This window comes from Bufo gargarizans, chromosome 1, assembly GCF_014858855.1.
Source record: "Bufo gargarizans isolate SCDJY-AF-19 chromosome 1, ASM1485885v1, whole genome shotgun sequence".
Taxonomy (NCBI): domain Eukaryota; kingdom Metazoa; phylum Chordata; class Amphibia; order Anura; family Bufonidae; genus Bufo; species Bufo gargarizans.
This window is the reverse complement of record NC_058080.1, coordinates 730,461,868-730,484,096: the sequence shown is the minus strand read 5'-3', so window position 1 is coordinate 730,484,096 and position 22,229 is coordinate 730,461,868. Positions and strand designations below refer to the sequence as shown.

General features: G+C 44.9%; 1 protein-coding gene across 2 annotated transcripts in view; it reads left to right on the top strand.

The window, feature by feature from the left end:
* Positions 1-22,229, top strand: part of ADAMTS12 (ADAM metallopeptidase with thrombospondin type 1 motif 12) — a 584,548-nt gene that overhangs the window by 342,309 nt on the left and 220,010 nt on the right. For both annotated transcript variants that reach the window (XM_044276409.1, XM_044276408.1), the window contains exons 11-12: positions 12,256-12,401; positions 20,800-20,969. In XM_044276409.1, coding sequence (XP_044132344.1) covers positions 12,256-12,401; positions 20,800-20,969 — 316 coding nt within the window. The remainder of the gene's footprint in view (positions 1-12,255; positions 12,402-20,799; positions 20,970-22,229) is intronic.

The following is a 22,229-nucleotide window of genomic DNA, read 5'->3' as shown; positions in this document are numbered from 1 at the left end:
AAAGGGGTTGAATGCGATTGGAAGAGCATTGCTTAACATGGTTGTTATATTACAGAAACAGCACCATTCTTCTCTGTAGGCTGATCCAGGTATTGCAGCTCACTTCCTTTCATCAGCTCTCCATCTGAATTTCTAGTAGACCTTGTGTTACTAATATACTATGGGAAGAAATATAATAAGACTGGCGTTGCATATAGTAAATCTGTCAGGCTGTGGGAGGCCCCACCTACTTCTTGGAGTCCCACACAGTTTTTTAAAGCGTCGACAGCGACATAAAATTGGAAAAAAACTGCAATTTTTGGTGCAAAACAAAAGGTACCAAAATGTGCAAACTTTTTACGCCAGACAACAGGTGCAAGTCGCATAATAAATTAAATGCGGATGGGTACCTACATGAAGGAGTCCAAAAGGACACTGTTTTGGCCTCCGTCAGTATAATGGAGGCCTAAAGGTCCATTAAAGGGTTTCTACCACTTCGGTTTCACATATTTAGCTGTCAGACACTAGCGATCCGCTAGTGTCTGCTCTGCCCAACCATCCTAATATAATTGCTTTTGGGGCAGCCGTTTTGCTAAAAAAAGAACTTTTATTAATATGCTAATGAGCCTCTAGGTGCTATGGGGGCGTCATTAGCACCTAGAGGCTCCGTCTACCTTCAGAAACTGCCGCCGCCCAGCGCGTCCCTCCAGCCCGCCCATCTCCTCCTGAATGCGATCCTCCTTGTGAGCGTATGTATTCTGCGCATGCGCAGTGAATGTAACAGCTTCCCTGCTCAGACATCTCCACTGCGCCTGTTCCTCGGAGCACTATGGCGTCATCGCGCAGGCGCAGTGGAGATGTCTGAGCAAGAAAGCGGTCAGACATTCACTGCGCAAGCGCAGAATACATACAGAATACATATCACAACCCCTCCCCTCTTAGTAACAGCTGTAATGATCTCCTGATTGGATGCCACTGCTATCACTCACGGGAGAGGGGAGGGGCTGTGAGGCAGCTTAATGCAGCGGACACTTTACAGTAAAGCTCTGCCTCCTGGACACTTGCAGGAGCCAAAGTTACCAGATTAAAACTTCATATTCGTACTACTCCTGGTGATAAGAGCTCTACAAAAGGTATGCTCTCCCCAGCCCCTGCCTTGTGCTGTCAGCAGTTTAGCATGGTCATAACTGCTGACAGATTCTCTTTAATGAAACCGTAAAAAACTAAGGTAAATTAGAAAGTTGCTGAATTTTTACATTAATCTGGACGAGCCCTTTAAATGGCAGTTGTCTCATAGACATGGTCCAGTGCTAACTACAGTTCTATAGGAAGAACCTTGATAACAGCGCATTACAGTCATAATTGAAGAGATAGGGTATTGACTGCAAATAATACCGCTCCACTGTGTTTTCCCTTCTCATACAGTATCTTTGGCATTAATACATATAGTCTGAGTGATATTGACATTTTCATAATTGTCTTGTAAATGTTTGTTATCAAAACCACACAGTCTCGAGGTCAATAAGCAATAAAGATAAGGAATAGAAAGCTACTCACAGTGAATGGGGGTGGGGGAGTCATTTCTGCAAAAGGAAATGTTTTATAGCTTCAAATTGCACAGACATTGTTATGTTACATAGTGGGTCTAGAACCACGGAGCTACTCCGAGGGGCATTATCATGGCAGTCCCCTGATTTTTACCTCTTTAACCACACAACCTACATAGACAAATGCCAGACCGCTGGTATTCATTAATTCTTTATTACAAAAAACATTATAATTAAATAACATACATGATTAAAAGAGAAACAGTGCAGGAGATAAAAAAGCAACATCACTGGAGGAGACATACAGTAGACATAGTCCCTATCCCTTCAACATGATTATTCACAGAAATGCATGTATGGAAATTCATCAAAGACAGGAAAATAGGACAATTACCCATACTGTATCTCCTCCAGGATGGCGCTAACCCCAACGCGCGTTTCGGTGTACCTTCGTCTGGGGGTAGCGTCATCACTGGAGTACCCGGTTTAAATATAGGTGTCAGCCAATTAAACGTTGGTTCGACCGTCATTACACTGGGCCAGAACTTGTCTAGCATTCATCCTCAATGCCGGCATCTGAGGGAGCGCGTGACCGCCCAGGATCACATGATCCTCTCTGGTCACGTGATCCGGATGACATCACTTGAACGCGCACACTAAGTCGCGGTCCCGTGGCGTCATCCTCCCTTCCTAAATAATTCAAGCACATATCGGGACGATTATATTAGCATACTCGCTTGGTCGAGAGGCACAGAAATACATAAGACAAAGGAATCTATCGGAGTATATGCATGATCGCTACCTTGATACCAATCCAAAGACATGAACATTATATTCAGATATAATCCACAGAATTGCAGATACAACTAAGATATTAATGAATATAAATAAATAAATACATAATAAGGTCCCGTGTCCTCCCTTAAAGTGATAGCACCTATAAATAAATCCGTGACCACTATTATCCAAATTTTCAATTATATTATAAATAACAACATATCGATCCTATAATCTATTCCATAATGTGAGTATATAGATAAGACTCATATACATATATCATAAATGTCATAATATAAAGTGATCCTATAGTGTTATTAAAGTGCATTGTGCATTGTGAACAAGTCGTAATCTATTAGAAAATATATAAAAAATTCATTAGTATATAAAAATATGATACCCATGCAAAATTAATCAATGGGGGAATCACAGAACCGAATTAAAAACCAGAAAGAAGAGAGAAAAGAAAAGAGAAAAAGGAAAAAGAAAAAAAGGAAAGAAGAAAAAGAAGAAAGAAAATAGGGCAAGGAACAGAGGGGAGGGAAAGGGAAATGGGAAGAAAGGGGGGGGGGAGGAAAAGGAGGGGAAAGGGAGGAAAGTGGAAAGAGAAGGAGGGAAATGAATAAAAGAAAGAAAAAGAAGGGACGCAAAGAAGAAAAAGAAAAACACCAAATTACTCAAAATTACATAAGCAGAGTCCTCTAGCCACAACAAGGTTGGTCAGAGGATACCACCACAAATACCATATATATGCCATACTAGGACTATCAATTACTCCATTCCCATTGTCTACTTATATGTCACCACATCACATTCCCCAATGCGCATACGCAATGCGGACTGAGGAATCTAAGGTGGGGAACCAAAGTCAGACCAGTGATGACCCTAAAAAGTCAAGGGTAAAAAGTGATTAAAATAAAATTAAAATTACACAAATTAACCCCTTTTGGGTGTGGAGACCCATGTGATCCATCATACCTACAAAAAGGAGGAGAAACCAGTAGATTCATTTAAGCCACCTGGATGCAGCGTATTCAATTTCCAGATCCACTTACACTCAAGTTGTCCCAATCTTTTAGTTATATTACCTCCCCTGATGTTTTTCATGACACAATCAATCGCCCGTACCCTCAAATGCACAGGATTGCAGTCGTGATATGTCTTAAAATGTCTTGCAACTGGTTTTAAATTGCACAGATCTTCTTCATCTGTTGCTGCCATTATGTCTCTGACATGTTCTCGCACCCTCACCTTCAATTCTCTTGTGGTTAAACCCACATAAATTTTTGGACAGGAACATTTCGCATAATACACGACTGCCGTACTCGTGCATGTGAGGCACTGTGTTATTTTAAAAGTTTTCGTATTGGTTGTGTCATCAAAAGAGGTCACCCTCTCCATGTTTGGGCACGCCATACATTTCCCGCAAGGAACAAAACCCCACTTGGGCTTTCCTATTCCTGGGAACAAAGGTTGATTCTGTTTTACAAACAGGCTGCGTACAAGGTGATCTTTTAAATTTTTAGATCTTCTGGCAGTTACCATAGGATATGGTGCTATAAATTTTGTCAAAATCGGATCAGTCAGCAGAATAGGCCATGATCTTCTTAAAGCATCTTTCATCTCCATCCATCTTCCGTGGTATCCTGTGATATATCGTGTCTTGTTGTCATTACTCCTTTGGGCTCCAGAGAATAGCAAGTCCTGCCTGGAGCATGTCTTTGCTCTCCTGTAGGCCCTTTTAATTACACGTTGGCTGTATCCACGACTTGTGAATCTCTCCTTTAACACTTTTGCTTGTTGCTCAAAGATATCATCCGTCGAGCAAATCCTCCGAGCCCGTAAATATTGCCCAATCGGGATTGAATTAATCATCTGTGGGGGATGCGACGAAGAAGCATGTAAATATGAGTTTACTGCTGTAGGTTTCCTGAAAACGTTCGTCACTATACATCCATTAATACCTTTCTCTAACTGCACATCCAAAAATTCAATGGATTCCTTGCTGTATTTGTACGTTAGTCTAATATTTTTGGTATTATTATTTAACCCCACAAAAAATTCCTCTAACTCTTCGATACTTCCCTGCCAGATCATGAATACGTCGTCGATGTACCGCGCCCAGGGATCTGGACTTAGCTGCAGGGGAACCACCAGGCCGCTACCTCCTGGAGTAGCCTCTGTTTGATTGACAGCTGGCTCACAGGGGTCAAGGGACACCAGTGCAATGCACCGAGGGATCAGGGAAAATCCAGTAAACAGTTCAAGGTCAGGGCGGGCAGTATGGAAATCAGGCAGAGGTCAGGGCGGGCACAGGTCAGAAAAGGTAGCAAAGGGTCATATCGGAAACAAGCAGAACTCGGTATAGGCAGACAGAGCTATGGCGCACTTTGACAAGGAATAAGCAGGCTAGACAGCCTATTGCTTAGGTAGCCTCCCAAAGGAGATGCCTCCTTAAGTACCCGACGGTGGCCAGCCATTGTCTAGTGTGAATTAGGGTGGGCCCAATGGCCCTTTAAGAGGTGGAGGAAGCAAACTTGCCCTACGGACAGAAGAGGGGAGGTCTTGCTGACAGAGCTACCCTGGCCGGCAACAAGAAAACAGACAGTTGAGCAGAGTAGTTGCAGCCACTGGCCACTGCTGTAACAAGTTACTGTACATGCTAAAATTGTACATGCCTGCAGCCACCATTAGAGGGCTCTTTCCTGTATACTGTTTTATTATTGAGTTAAACAGGAGCTCCCTCTAGTGGTAGCTCCCACCTTTGTCACCTCCCTCCAAGTCCTGATTGACAGGGCCAGGCAGCGCTCGCATCTGTCTGCCAGCCCTGTGCTCTCGTGAAATCTTGCGCTGTTCAGCATTCGGCACAGGCGCGAATGCCAGCTTCCTCACCGCGCCTTCTCCGAATACAGAACGGCGCAAGATTTCACCAGAGCACAGGGCTGGCAGACAGATGCGAGCGCTGCCTGGCCCTGTCTATCAGGACTTGGAGGGAGGCGACAAAAGTGGGAGAAGGAACAACGCTCCCGCTGCTCCTAGGGGCTAATTAGCATATTATAGAAGTTAGATTTCTGGCGTAACAGGGGCATAGATAAAAGTAGGAATAGGCTAGTTAGGTTTAGCAGACATTAGCACATCGCTACTGTCAGCTAGCTTAATAGGGTTAAATCTGGTGCCAGAAACTCTTTAAAGGGAACCTGTCACCAGTTTTATGGTGTCCTAACTAAGGGCAACATAAATAAGTGACTGATTCTCTTAGCAAAATGCTGGGTCACTTTCTTTAATTGACCCAGTCAATCTGCCAACATCTTGTATTGAAAGCCCCAGCTGATAATGATGAGTCATGAATATTCATGTGCTCCTGACTCTCCCCGCCCACCTGCTGCTGAATGACAGTTATTTTCCATATGAATCAGCAGCAGGTGGGCAGGGGAGTGGCTATAACTGTTAATTAAATAAACGCTGGACTCACTGACATCACGCTGGACTCAAATAGGCTCATTAGCATGTGGCATGCGGCATCTTTGTGTGTATATTATGAGGTAACCATCTGTCACACCAGTAACTACATCCAAGGCACTTTTTAGTAGTTAATGATTGTATATAATTAGTTAGATTATAATCAAATATCCACATGACAGGTTCCCTTTAAGCGTCTGTTTACATGCGCTGCTATTTAAAACTTCACTTTTATTCTGTTCTCTTTAAATAACGTACTTATAACCACTATAACTAAAGAACTGTGAACCTTTTAAAATGTTCCAGTAGTTCTGTGGCAGGTAGTTCTAGTGGATATTTCTATCACTAGTATATCAGATGTTGCTGTTTTTATGTTTCACAGCAACACATTAGCTGATTGCAACACTGTTATAACTGCTATAACCACTCAGTGCGCGCTGCTGCTGGCTACAATTTGTTTCTATATTCTGTTTGTTAGTATACATGGTCTATTCCTTTTTGCGGCTATCGTGAGGTATACCTACACGATCCCCTGAAGACGCCGGTTTGCCGGTGAAACATGTCGGGAGGCAGGGCGTGCGTTTGTATGTATTTTTAGAACCAGTAGCCGCAGATAGCCGCAAAAAGGAAGAGATGTATACTAACAAACATATATAGAAACAAAATGTAGCCAGCAGGAGCGCTGTCACGGAAGGTGTACAGAAAACTAGAAGACACCAAATGAAGATCCAACTGACTGGATCCAAAACTAAGGAACAAAAGGGAGAGCCCTGCAACAGACCTGGCTCTCTCCCTAACTGCTCAGCCTATGCGAAAATCTCAATGGTAGATGATCGCATATCCTCGTACCTCGACTGTATAACACCTGAACACCCCATAATAGTGAGGGTAAACGACCACCGGCTCCATACACTTGATACGGAGGGAGTCAGGGTCACCTGGGATCCAGCAAACAGGAAAACACAAATGAATGAACAAAACTTATCTGTAGAAGACTCAGTAGTAGCATCAGCATGCACACACTCCAGGAAGGAATATAAACCGCAAAGTGATGCAGTATGGGAAGGGATTTAAAGGGATACAATCAGTGCAACTACATGACAGCTGAGAGAGGCTAACGAGATGAGAAAATGAAAGCAAAACAAAAGGAACCTCAAGGAGGAGGTTCTGAAGGACGTCTGTCAGAGCTTCCCAGATGTCTGGTGGTGACAAGCGGTTATAGCAACATCTGATATACTACTGATAGAAATATCCACTAGAACTACTGGAACATGTAAAAGGTTCACAGTTCTTTAGTTATAGTGGTTATAAGTGCGTTATTTAAAGAGGACAGAATAAAAGCAAAGTTTTAATTAGCAACACATGTAAAGAGACGCTTAAGGTCCAGTGACCAAATGAAATGTACAGGTGAAACTCGAAAAATTAGAATATCGTGCAAAGTTCATTTATTTCAGTAATGCAACTTAAAAGGTGAAACTAATATATGAGACTCATTACATGTAAAGAGAGATATTTCAAGCCTTTATTTGTTATAATTTAGATGATTATGGCTTACAGCTTATGAAACCCCAAAGTCACAATTTTGAGGTACCCCTTGCTCAGGGGGTATGGATTAATTGGCTGACTACAGTGTGACACTTTGAGCCTAGAATATTGAACCTTTTCACAAAATTCTAATTTTAAGCTGCATTAATGCAATTCCTTTTCATTAGCATTACTGAAATAAATGGACTTTTGCACGATATTCGAATTTTTCGAGTTTCACCTGTACTACAGATAATGTAAACGTCCCATGTGTGCTGTGAGGTCCATATAGACATTTTAGTAATTATAAAAGGCAGCTAAGGCTACTTTCACACCCCGTCTTAAAAATTGCTAAACTGATGCAAATGGGGGACTTTTTAACGGATCCGTTCTTTAAGTTTGCTTCCGTTTTGGCTTCCATTTAGCGAATCCGTTTTTAAAGAAGAAGGTGTGTCTCAAAGAGTCCACCCCCTTTGACAGAGTATTTAAGCAGGTAAACCTCCATTCAGGCTCATTGTACTTTGGAACCATGTTGCCTGCACACTTGCGTCTGCGATTGAGGTTTCTAGTCCTGAAAGCGAGATGGAGAAGACGAGACCAGGAAAGAAGAAGACGCCGGTATTGGATACACCCTATAACTTCCAAATGGATGACCAGCGGCGTTTTTTTTTGTCCTGTATTTGGAGCTTCATGCGAATCCTGAAAAATATTTCAATTATATGCGCATGACAGTTGCTAGTTATGACCAGCTGCTGCAGCGCATTTCATCACGCAAAGGCCTCATGCACACGACCGTTGTTGTGTCCCGTGTCCGTTGTTCTGTTTTCCGTGATTTTCTGCGGACCCATTGACTTTCAATGGGTCCGTGGAAAACTCGGCTAATGCACCATTTGTCATCCGCGTCCGTGATCCATGTTTCCAGTCCGTGAAAAAAATAGGACCTGTCCTATTTTTTTTACGGACAACGGTTCGCGGACCCATTCAAGTCAATGGGTCCATGAAAAAACACAGATGCACACAAGATTGTCATCCGCGTCCGCGTGTCCGCATCAGTTTTTTTCCTATCATTTGCATGGCAAACTTGACTTAGATTTTTTTTTTTTACTTTCCTTCATGTCTGGAGATCCTCCAAAAATAAAGGAAGACACACGGAAACAAAAACGGACACGGATCACGGAACAACGGAACCCCTTTTTGCGGACCGCAAAAAAATACTGTCGTGTGCATGAGGCCATAGAAAGACGTTTCCCGCTACAGAAGGGCCATTTTTCCTGCAGAGCGGCTAATGGTGACAATAAGGTAAAAGATTTGTCTTTTTTGGATAGCTGTGTATATATTGTATGTATATATATTTTTTCATATATTTGTATATTTTTTTTTAAAGGTTTCTTGTTACTGGAGAAAGTCTGTCATCGTTACATTACCAGTATCGCATGGGAATTTCTACGATCTCCGGAGTAATCAGAGATACTTGTCGTGCATTGTGGGCGGTATTGCATGAGGATTTCATCCCACATCCAACAACAGAACGGTGGCTTCAAATAGCGGACAAGTTCATGGAAACAAGTCAATTCCTTAATTGTGTAGGAGCTGTGGACGGCAAACATATAAGGATTGTAAAACCTTCTGGAAGTGGATCTGAATTTTTTTATTACAAAAAAAATTCTCCATTATCTTAATGGCCATTGCAGATGCTGATTATGGATTTGTCGCAGTTGACATTGGAGCGTATGGACGGACAAATTACTCGATGGCTTTCAAAACCATAGACGATGTAGTCAACGCTTGTGTAGCTCTACATAACTATCTTTTATCTGAGGAACCACTGCGCCTGGACCCGCAAGAGGTTGATTGCACACTCACCAGGATGCAACATTTGTCATATCGGTCAACCCTTGCCAGAATGAGGGACCGTTTTGCCGATTACTTTGTTTCTGATGCGGGTAGAGTGAGTTGGCAGGATAATGTTTTGTAATTGTTTTACATTTTTTATCTTATACTAAATAAAAATTTGTTTATTATTACACCTGTCTTCAACTTTTTATAATCAACCAACAAGAATGGTTATGCTAAAGTTGTGATATTTAGTATTTTACGACATCTCATAATCTGCCTTGCTGAACACGGACATATCTATATTTTGAACCTATTTTCAACACTGAATATTGCAGGGTATTGGCATTTTATGGAGAAACTATACGTACTGTGTTCTCCATAGTGGTGCCAGGAGTAGGCCTTCGTCCATCTGTGAGTGCCGTAGCATCAACTGCACTAGTGGGCCAGCTGTAGCCCTGCCATAGCCTGTCAAACTGCTATGGCATTGCTAAAGCCTGGCCTTTACAGACTGTGAAATAAACAACACACTGTTTGGCGGAAGCCTCCGCTCAGCAGTGTGTTATTGTCAGCCCTTTAATGCGTGATCCTACACATGGCAAGGGAGAGCATTCTAGCTTGAACTGCTGAGTTCTTTGGCTGGGTGCAGGTCCGTATTCGGCTCTGAACCCGGACCAAAACGCAAACAGCATTATGTTCCTTTCCTGTCCGTTGTGGTAATGACGCTACTTTCTGTGAAAGCTTCATCTTTGCTAAAGAGCAATATATAAAATTTTTGCTCTCTAGTAAATTGAAATGTTGATGTGTACCGTGTACCGTGACTCCCACAAGGGTTCATGTGGATTTGAACCAGATGAAAAAGCTTCAGAATATGATCAATAAGGAGCTCGTTATTGATCGTGCTACATCAAATATTCTGCTACTTTGGCACTATAGGCGTGGGGAAAATAAAACTCCTAGAAAACAATTTTTTATTTAATAAACTCTATTTATTTTTTTAATGGGAGTTTTACTTTCCCCACAGCTGGAGTGGCTACAGTTAAGGATCATGAAATAAAAAAATAACACACAGTAAAGTAAACGTATTTATTTAACAATAAACTTTCTTAATTTTTTTTATTATAAACAATAAATAAAAAATAAAAAAACTATAAATTATGAAAACGTCGAGGGGAGGTGGAGCTTTGAGGGGTTGACGTTCTAGAACCGGCAGCAGTAGCCCCCCTGTCTTCTGTTGAGGAATAAAAACGACGGGCCGTAGGAAAAGATGCAGGAGGGATTTGAGGGGTTTGGAGAGTTGAAGGGTCGGAACTGGAATCTTCCCGAGCATGCGTAGAAGAAGGAGTTGGAGTGGTATAGTGAGGAGGAGAAGGTGTAGAAGAAAAAGATGGGAGATTGTACATATGCTCGGGGGGGGGGGGGGGGAACGGGATGGATGGCGGGAATGGGAAGATTGGCTGAAGGGGGTTGGTTGAAAAGGGTGGGATGGGGGGTAGGTGGTGGATGGGGGTAGGTGTGGAACGGGGGGAGGTGCATAATTTCTCACGACCCGTTCTCCATCAAATTTTTAAACTCATGCATCTGCTCGGGAGTCATTTGGTCCATTCGGGGGACTAAGGATTGCAGGTAATGTTGGTGAGGGGTGAGTTGACGCACCGACTCCATCCCCTCCACTCGGCGTGCAAAGTCATCTAACGCTCTCCTCATTTCATCTGCAAAATCTTCTAGAGCATCGGAAACGATCTCTACAAGGTTCCCTCCCGACGGCTCCTACTGGATCTCCTGCTATTCAACATAGCTCTCACATTTTGTCTCCAATGTAAGTGCGTATGCTGAAAAGAGGGACCTGGTAGGGGACCAGGATTGACCCAAACCGGTGTATAAGGGACAGGAGGGCTGGGGTGGCACCCATTTCTGGATCCGCTTCAAGAGCTAGTTCAGGCGCCCGAGTTCTGCTGGCAGTTTTGTGGAGAGAAAAAAAATAAGGCCTTGTCCTACTGTTTCCAGGTTATATGCTATGCCTACCTCTTAATGTAGTGGGCTGCCAGAAAAAGAGGTGTCAAACGATCCTCTGTCTCAGACAGCCCCTTTCAGACAGAGGGAGAGGAAAGCAAATAATTTTATATTTATTTTTAGAATAAAAAAATTTACCTTCTAAGTGCCAGCGTCCGTCGTAAGAACCCCAAGGCCGCACTGTACATATATGGCGGCCTTATGGTTGCTTTGGATCCACTCGGGGCCTGAACTTGTTATAATCTCTCTTGAAGTGGCCCCGGATTGACCGCCACCGAGTCATAACCTTGTGAAAATAAAAAATGTATATTATAATATTCACATGGACTTAGGTTTACATTATACATGAGGAATAAATACATATTGCTGTACTTACCACATTATTTCGGAGCCGCCGCATTTAGATCCACCGAGTCAGTAAGCAACGAGGCACAGATCTGCCTCCAGAGCCGCCCGGTTTGGTGATAGTCAGCATGTTGGCGGTCGGTGTGGTCCCATAAAGCGGGACGCACCTCCACCAGTTGGATAAGGAGTTTGTTGTCTATACGAGGGACAACAAACTACATATCTTCCCCGGTGGAGACTCTCTGGAAGAAAAAAGGAGAAGAAAAATTATAGAACGTACAAAAGAAAAATGCTAATTTAAAAAACTATGTATTTGATACTTACACGTCCCCGACCACCATGGGCTCTCCCACGGACTCTGGAGGAGACTGGGGGATCCTGCCTGGCGGCTCTACGTGAAGGTTCCTAAAGTGATTAAAAAGCCATACATACCCCAGAATGGTATCAATGAAAAGTATACATCGAACGTCGTAAATAGGCTCGTCCCCGTCCCCGCATGCCATTGGCTGCTCCCCACGACACTGGATGTTTTCATCCGCGCACAGCGAGAAGCAGCAGCGGCGGTGCGGGGACCACGAGCGGCGCAGGGAGCCAGGTAAGTATATTTATTGTGAGGGGCCTGGCATATGGGGGAACATTTTATAGTCTTGGATAACCCCTTTAAGTGAAGTTTACTAATTACTACTCATCATGTTTTGCCGTACACTCTTATTATATTAGCATTGCTGTTATGATTTCTTATATGTGTGTGGATAATAATATGAATGTTATTTTCCAGTGGTGCATCAATGGCGCATGTGTTACTGTAGGGAAACAACCAGACACTGTAAATGGAGGCTGGGCGTCATGGACATTTTGGTCCCACTGTACAAGAACGTGTGGAGCCGGGGTACAGAGTGCAGAAAGGAAATGTAACAACCCTGAGTAAGTATCGCATGATTATCAAGGTTTATTCACATGTCAAGGTTTTAGTGCCTTTCTCTGCTTCATTTTTCATTCAAAGCAGGCAGCAGAAAATATGTACAGTATGTATCCTTGTAATACACGGGATTTCTACAATGTATCGCACATCATTCACAGACCACACAGTCAGGGGCCGTTTGGCCCTGGAAAAAAATGGTAAAAGTGGGCACATGTTGTAGGTAGGTCCAAACTGACAAAAAGCTGGGTAACATAATTAGGCAGGGCCAGCAATACCATAGTGCAGAGCAATATACCCCCCAAGCTGAACCAAATACCCTACAGTGCAGCACAAATACTGCTACCTGCTGAACAGTATTCAACTGATACAATTAAATTTAAGAGGACACCTGCGGCTGCTGGCCAGGTGGATAGGAGAGAATCAGATCATTATGTGCCTGTCTGGCGGCAGCTAGGAGGGCTTGGGTGGCACTCCTAGGGATTGGCCCACCGGGAAATTTCCCTGTAGGGTCTATGGCCAATCCACCCCTGCACACAGTCTGTGGAGCAAGGCTATGACCCCCTTCACCACCGCCTTTGTTATTACAAATGAAACAACTTTGTCTAGACTGAAAAAGTCCTATTGTTTTGTGCATACAGCTCCTCTGCAGAGCAGTATCCATGGTTACAGACTACAAACAAACCTTTTGTAGTCTGGTCCTGCAGTCACACATCTGTCTGTCCTCTTACTTCTTTTCAACATATAGTAGGTAGCAAGTAGGGTATAGTCCTAAGCTATTCTGGGTGGCCATTCATTTGCCGTGGGTGTGAATTTATAGCAGGAGCTTCAATCGGAAAAATTGGGTTCTCCAGTATAGAAAACAATAAGTCATACTTACTTCGTCTTACTCCCGGGTTCCAATGCTCATAGAGTCTCTGCTTCCTGGTGCCTCTCAATACATAGGAAATGCCCGGTCAGCTAATCACTGGTAAAGCAGGCATTTCCTCTGTATTGAGAAGTATAAGGAAGCAGAGATCAGCAGGCACCCATCAAGTGTGGTAACAGGGGCGGTAGGCAGTTGGTGGAGGAGTGTGTTTATTATTTCGGATTTTCTGGTACCCGGAGCCTTTGAAATAATGCAACTTTTCTGGACATCTTAATTAATATTTTTTGTGTTCACAGCTCCTATAAAGACTATAAGTCTCCATGGTAACAGACAGCAAACATAATCTGTGTAGTCTGATCCTGCAGTCATGCTCCCTTTTATTCTACAGGTTAGAAAAAGTAAAGTCACATCCAAGGAAGACTGACTGAAGAATCAGACTACACAGAGATTGTTTGTTGCCTGTTCCCCTGGAGACAAATGTAGTCGCCCGAGTTTGGGGTGGCCCCAACGCTACGCTGGTTCCCCCAGACACTGTTGAGGTGTCACTACACGTTGCTGCTCTCCGGAAGGTATGATAAGGCTTGGTGCACCACAATGGGAAATAAGTCCAGAGTGTCAGGGTCTGCAGTTAACCAGGGTGCTTCTTTACTGGAGGAACTGAAGTGCAAAATAATACAGGCAGTGCACTGAGCTGGCTTCTCCAGTCTCCTCCCTGGCAGAAGAAAGTCCTGTGCTGAGGAAAGGCCTGAGCTAGCTGTCCCTCTCTCTATCAAAAGGCTTGTGCCCTGTCTAAAGGCTGGTGATCCATGGTCTGTGGCTCAGCATCCCCATCTCAGCGTCTTCTTCTGGTTACTTATTGTCATGGAACCATGAACCAGACGTACAACAAGAGATAAGTGGAAATAAGAAGGCTTTATTGAAAATCAAGCTGTAAGCAAAAGTCCAAACGGATGGCTAAACCGAAGCAGGGTCTTGCGTAGACAGAGGTCAGGAACCAGAAGGGTAGTCAGACGAAGCCTGGATCAGGAACCAGCAGGGTAGTCAGACGAAGCCAGGATCAGGAACCAACGGGGTAGTCAGACGAGGCCAGGATCAGGAACCAGAAGCAGCAGCAGTCTTAGAAGCATGTGAACACAGGAGGACCAAGCAAGGAACTGAAGCCACAGACCTCCTATATATATGAGCTAGGCATCCAGCTCCTCCCAGTGGGAAGGAGAAGCCGCAGGGTGGGAGGCTACAAGAAACCCAGAAACCAAGATGGCCGCCAGCACATGTCAAACGAAGGAGAACAGTAAGAAGGTAAGACCATGACAGTACCTCCCCCTCAAGGGCCCCTCCTCCGCGGAGTAAGGAACGGTTTCTGAGGGAAGCGTACGTGGAAGGCTCGGAGCAAAGCAGGAGCATGGACATCTGCGGAGGGAGCATGGACATCTGCGGAGCAGAACCTGGACACAAACTGACTCCCCCGATCCGACACAATCTCCTTGGGCAAACCGTGCAACCGGAAGACCTCCCTGGCGAAAATCGTGGCCAACTCTTGTGCAGAGGGTAACTTCTTGAGAGGAACACAGTGGCACATTTTGGAAAACCGATCCACAATCATGAGAATGACCGTATGGCCTCGGGATGCAGGGAGGTCCACAATGAAATCCATCCCCAGGTGTGACCATGGGCGCTCCCCGGTGGCTATGGGTTGCAAAAGGCCCAACGGAAGGTGCCGAGGGGACTTACTCTGGGCACAAACGGAGCATGCCGCTACATATGCGGCGATGTCGGAACATAGAGAAGGCCACCAGAACAGACGTGAAACAGCCCAGGACAGCTGATTCTTTCCAGGATGCCCCGCGGCCTTGGAGTTATGGTAGGTTCGCAACAACCGAGTGCGCAACTCCTCAGGCACAAAACACCTGCCGTTGGGTCTCCCAGAGGGAGCACCAGATTGAGCCGCCAAAATCTGCTCACCCAGGGGAGAGGTCAGGCTGGTGCGAATGGCGGCCAGGATCTGATTCGGAGGTATGACCGAAGTCGGAATCGACTCCTCCCCGGACAGCTCGGAGTACTGCCATGATAAGGCATCCGCTCTGATGTTCTTGGAACCGGGTAGGTAGGAGACCACGTAATTAAAACGTGACAAGAACAGAGCCCATCTGGCCTGACGTGGTGTCAATCTCTTGGCCTCAGAAAGGTAGGTCAGATTCTTGTGGTCCGTCAGGATGAGAACCGGAACCACCGAACCCTCGAGCAAGTGCCTCCATTCTTTAAGGGCCTGCACGATGGCCAATAACTCCCTGTCACCAATCTGATAGTTGCACTCCGCGGAAGACAGTTTCCGGGAGTAAAACCCACAAGGAAGCAGAGGACCCTCTGGTGTTCTACGCTGAGACAGAAGGGCGCCTACTCCCGTCTCAGACGCGTCCACCTCGAGGACAAAGGGCAACCCAGGGTTGGGATGCGACAGAATCGGAGCCGACACAAAGGCGGACTTTAGAGCCTCAAAAGCTCGGATGGCCCCTTCCTGGTCAGATCCGTGAGAGGCTTGGCTAGCATGGAAAAGTCCCTGATGAACTTCCGATAATAATTGGCGAAGCCCAAAAAGCGCTGCAGGGCACGGAGACCACTGGGCTGGGGCCACTGTAAGACAGCCGAAACCTTCTCAGGATCCATGGAGAACCCCTCAGCGGAAATGATGTAACCTAAGAAGGTTACCTGGGATCGGTCAAATTCGCATTTCTCAAGCTTACCGAACAGCCTGTTCTCTCGTAACCGTTGCAACACTCGTCTGACATCCATAATGTGGGCCTCCATGGATTCAGAATATACCAAGATGTCATCCAAATAGACCACCACACACTGCTGCAACAGGTCACGGAAAACATCGTTGATGAATTCCTGGAAGACTGCGGGCGCATTGCACAACCCAAAGGGCATAACCAAGGATTCATAATGACCGGTCCTGGTGTTAAACGCGGTCTTCCACTCATTGCCCGCCTTGATCCTTACCAGGTTATATGCCGCCCTCAGGTCGAGTTTGGTAAAGACCGTGGCCCCTTTGAGGCGATCGAACAGCTCGGAAATCAAGGGTATCGGGTAAGCGTTCTTGATCGTGATGCGATTGAGACCCCTGTAATCGATGCAAGGCCTCAACTCACCGCCCTTCTTTTTCACAAAGAAAAATCCAGCCCCTGCCGGGGACGAGGATTTGCGAATGTGTCCGCGTGAAAGCGCCTCCCTCACGTACTCCTCCATGGCCTCATTCTCCGCTACCGACAGTGGATAGACTTTGCCACGAGGAGGAACGGCACCAGATTGTAACTCTATGGCACAATCGTATGGGCGGTGCGGAGGTAGGGCAACCGCGCGCACCTTATCGAATACATCCCAGTACTCTTCGTATTCAGGAGGCAACAGAGAGTCCGAGGAAGTACACAGCAACTTGACAGGCCCATGGATGCAACTAGCCCCACACTGCGGTGACCACGAGAGGATCTCGGCCGATCTCCAATCGAAAGTCTGATTATGCTTCTGGAGCCAGGGGTACCCCAAGACCACCGAGTAGTGTGGAGACGAAATCACCTGGAGACAGACCGACTCTCTGTGAACGGCACCAATGGCTATCCCCACTGGAAGGGTCTCATGAGTCACGTGTAGCGGCAGAAGGGGTCTGCCGTCTATCGCCTCAAGAGCCAGTGGGGAACCTCGAGGCTGCAGAGGAATGGAATTGGCGGCAGCGAACACACTATCAATGAACAAACCACCAGCACCAGAGTCCACCAACGCCTGGGTCGTCACCGAGCCCCCGACCCAGGAGAGGACAACAGTGATCAGTGGTTTGTCAACACGGGAAACCAGGGACGAGGAGACTCCACCCAAGATCTGCCCCCGACAGGATCTCAGGTGCGAGCGTTTCCCGGACGGTTCGGACATGCCAATCGAAAATGCCCACCGAGACCACAGTACATGCATCGGCCCTCGCGTCTCCGGAGTACCCTCTCCCCCTCGGACAGGCGAGCAAACCCCAGCTGCATGGGTTCACCCCCAGACAAGTCATCCCCAGGAGGCGTGGGAGGAGAGGGAGGCACGGGTGGGACAGCAAACGTAGGCGCCAATCTGTTAGAAGACCTCCGCAGGCTCTCCTTAAAGGAAGGTCTCTCCCTGAGTCTGGTGTCAATCAAAATCAGGAAAGAAATAAGAGACTCGAGCTCCACTGGTAGGTCCTTAGCTGCAACCTCATCCTTCAAGGCATCCGAGAGACCATGAGAGAAAGGAGCGACCAGAGCCTCATTATTCCAGCCCACCTCTGCTGCCAGGGTACGAAACTCAATGGCGTATTCAGCTACGGATCGTGAACCCTGTCTGATGGACATAAGGAGCTTCGCAGCAGAGGCAGCACGAGCCGGCACATCGAATACCTTCCGAAGAGACGCAACAAAACCGGAAAACTCGGCAAACACCGGATTGTTGTTCTCCCATAAAGGGCTGGCCCAGGCCAAGGCCTTGTCCGAGAGCAGCGAGATCAAGAAGCCCACCTTTGATCTCTCAGTAGGAAAGGCATGTGGCAGCAACTCGAAATAAATGCCCACCTGGTTAAGGAAACCTCGGCACTGAGTTGGCTCTCCCCCAAAGCGCTGTGGAAGGGGGGCAGAACCGGTCATACCCCGAGACACCGCAGGCGCAGCAACAGGTGTCGGGGTAGACTCTGGCGCAACAACCGGAGCGGCAGTAGGAGCGGGCCCAGGAGCGACAACCGACCCATCGGCAACGGAAGCTAAATGAGCCGTGCGTTCAAGCAGGGTTTGCAACGCCACAGCGAACCGACCCAACAGGTGATCCTGCTGATCAAGTCTGGCAACCAGCGTAGGTAGCGAGGATGGCCCTGTACCGTCAGAATTCATGGCTTGGTCCTAATGTCATGGAACCATGAACCAGACGTACAACAAGAGATAAGTGGAAATAAGAAGGCTTTATTGAAAATTAAGCTGTAAGCAAAAGTCCAAACGGATGGCTAAACCGAAGCAGGGTCTTGCGTAGACAGAGGTCAGGAACCAGAAGGGTAGTCAGACGAAGCCTGGATCAGGAACCAGCAGGGTAGTCAGACGAAGCCAGGATCAGGAACCAACGGGGTAGTCAGACGAGGCCAGGATCAGGAACCAGAAGCAGCAGCAGTCTTAGAAGCATGTGAACACAGGAGGACCAAGCAAGGAACTGAAGCCACAGACCTCCTATATATATGAGCTAGGCATCCAGCTCCTCCCAGTGGGAAGGAGAAGCCGCAGGGTGGGAGGCTACAAGAAACCCAGAAACCAAGATGGCCGCCAGCACATGTCAAACGAAGGAGAACAGTAAGAAGGTAAGACCATGACACTTATGCAGTCTGGAAGGAGTCTCTTCTTCTAAGCTCTGATTCCTAACTGTAAAACACTAAGGGCTCTGGCTGCTGTACTTATATACCATTTCTAGCTGAAAAAGACAGTGGAGAAACTCAGCACAATAAAATACAATGTTACAATTCTGGTCTCTCATAGACTTGCTTTTGAGCTTCAATGATACTCAATGGCAATGACGCAGCAGTTTTTCCAGACAGAAACAAATTTCCAGACATAACAACAGAGCTAAACCAGACATTCAAAAGGTCAGTCTGTCTGGTTTTGGTGGTTAACAAGTCCCTCCACAACATGCTCTTCTTTAACTCTTATGGTAACTGTGGAAAATTACCAGCTTCTCATTATGAGCTAGAAAGTCAGAAAAGTCTCTCAATATTCATTAACCCTTTACATAGTGTCATGCAAACACAGGGCAAATGAACATATAAAATGCATTTACACAGTATTAAACAGTATAAGTCAATGCAAGTTAATCCTTTAAAGTGAAATAAAGTAAGGAGTTGATAACTTTGCATAGGGAAATCAGTGGCAAATGTCCAGACTTCAAGTATCGCTGCTCCAGGGCACTAGGCACATAGGTCTGTGCAGGAGCTGCAGAAAAAAAGCTGTTAGATATTTTTAATTAAAGGGGTTCTCTATTAATGTCATTTTTGCCAAGTGCCAGCAGACTGCCTCACTAAGCTAAGGATTCATACTTACTAGTGATGAGCGAGCACCAAAGTATTCGGCCCGAACACATTGCTATGTTCGAGTGCTCGGCCGAGCACCAGAGTATAATGGAAGTCAATGGGAGACAACCAGGCACCCCCTGCTCAGAAGAGAAGAGGGTGTCTGGTTCTTAAAAAAAGGTTAGAAATTGATGAAAACCCCATCAAAATGGCTTGGAAACAGTATTACAAGGATAGCTGAAGGGATCTAAGACTCATATTATAGGCAACTACACAAAGGCTATATGTCAAAAGCCAGGTATGTGCCCAATCTATCCATGAGACAGATAACTGTCAGCATAGCTTACAATGGCAGCCTTGTGCACTATGAGATATTCCAAACCAGCTCTCATCTGACTGAGAACCAGTAAACCTCAAAGTTATTTTGCAACTGTTGGATGGCTTGGGTGGACCTGCACACCTAGATCAATATCATTAGGGCGACAAAAAGTTTTCCGATTGTCCTAACAGAATATTCAATAACCTTTCTATACAGTTTTGTCATGTAAAAACTAATTTGCATAAACATGGGCTTATGGGAAAGACATGCAAATGAGCAGAATCTGCCTTGTTTTTCAGCTGTCATAAGACCATGAAAACCAATAGATGGTGCTACGGAGTTATGAACAGCGCCCTCTATTGGTTTTACAGTCTTATGTCTGTTTTTTAGAATATTCGTAATATTCTAAAAAAAGAATATATAGCATTATAGCGAATATTATGTAATAATTATGTAGTAAGTCAGTGATAATATCTGACACTCGAAAAGCTGGGTAATAACTCAGTGTAGATACCCAGTTATTACCCAGCTTTCCCAGTGTCAGATTTAATCACTGAGTTATTACCCAGTTTTCCCAGTGTCAGATATCATCCTAGTGTAGATCGCAAATATTCTAATCGCAAATTTTTCATGCAAAAGGCTACACTAATAAGCTTGTCATAAGAATCAGTCTAATATTCTTGTCAGAAGACTATGAAACCGATAGAGGGCGCTATTGAGTTATGAAAAGCACCCTCTACTGGTTTCATAGTCTTCTGAGAAGAATATTAGACTCCCATTGACTTCCATTGTATCAAATTGTAATCGAGCACCCGAATTATTCGGCTGAGCACTCGGATTTGCCGAGCATAGCGATGCTCCAGCCGAACAGGTATTTGGCCGAGCATGCTCGCTCATCACTAATACTTACCTAGTCCTTGCCCCTCTGGTCCTCCTCACTGCCTCCATTGTCTCCATCTTCTAGTCACTGGCACTTAGTAAAATGTCATTATTACCAAGAACCCCTTTAAGACCTATTCCAGAGTTTCTTCATTTTTCATCTTAGATACATTGAGACAATATAAAAAAATGCAGTTGTGAAGGTGGACATAGCCTTTAAGTGTAAATCTCTGTTCAGCACGTAGGAGCAAACCTCTGTTTTAATCTACAGTATCTAATCTGTTTTAGGCCAAAGTTTGGAGGGAAATATTGTACAGGAGAAAGGAAGCGCTACAGAATGTGTAAAACCAACCCATGTCCTAAGAACCAGCCGTCCTTCCGCCAGATGCAGTGCGCAGAGTTCGATTCTCTGCTGTATAAAAATGAGCTGCATACGTGGTACCCCATATATAACACAGGTATGTACTCCTTTGAGGAAACCCAACTTAGGGGGGAGTTTACATCACCATTATTTTCCCAATCTTCTGATCTGTCAGAAGAGCAGAAAAATAAAGAACGAAAACAGATCCTGTGCATCAGTTATGCACATTTGGCATCCAGTTGAGCCATTTCCTTCTGAGATCAGTTTTTTAGATGGAAAAAAAGATTTTGCATGCATTATACTTTATTTTCCTGTAAAAAATAAAATAAAGAATCTCCTATGGAAACGGCTCAAATCTGTATGGATGCCAAATGTGCATAACTGATGCACAAGATCGTTTTTCTTAACAGGATCCGTTTTTCTGTTTTTCTGATGGATCAGAAGTAGTGTTAAGCGTTCAGATGCTTCGCTCAAAACTTCGGAATAATACTGTATGGAGATTCGTCAACTACCGAAGTTATTTAACCACCTCACCCCCCCTAGCTTAAACCCCCTTAATGACCAGACTACTTTTTACACTTCTGCACTACACTACTTTCACCGTTTATCGCTCGGTCATACAACTTACCACCCAAATTAATTTTACCTCCTTTTCTTCTCACTAATAGAGCTTTCATTTGGTGGTATTTCATTGCTGCTGACATTTTAACTTTTTTTGATATTAATCAAAATTGACCGAAATATTTGCAAAAAACTACATTTCTATATACATTTTTCTCTAAATTTATTGTTCTACATGTCTTTGATAAAAAAATGCAATAAGTGTATATTTATTGGTTTGGGTAAAAGTTATAGCGTTTACAAACTATGGTGCAAAAATGTGAATTTACGCACTTTGACTTTCTGAGCACCTGTCATGTTTCCTGAGGTTCTACAATGCCCAGACAGTAGAAACACCCCACAAATGACCCCATTTCGGAAAGTAGACACCCTAAGCTATTCGCTGATGGGCATAGTGAGTTCATAGAAGTTTTTATTTTTTGTCACAAGTTAGCGTAAAATGATTTTTCTTTTTTCTTACAAAGTCTCATATTCCGCTAACTTGTGACAAAAAATAAAATTTTACATGAACTCACCATACCCCTCACGGAATACCTTGGGGTGTCTTCTTTCCAAAATGGGGTCACTTGTGGGGTATTTATACTGCCCTGGCATTTTAGGGGCCCTAATGCGTGAGAAGTAGTTTGGAATCCAAATGCGTAAAAAATGCCCTGTGAAATCCTAAAGGTGCTCTATAGAATTTGGGCCCCTTTGCCCACCTAGGCTGCAAAAAAGTGTCACACATGTGGTATCGCCG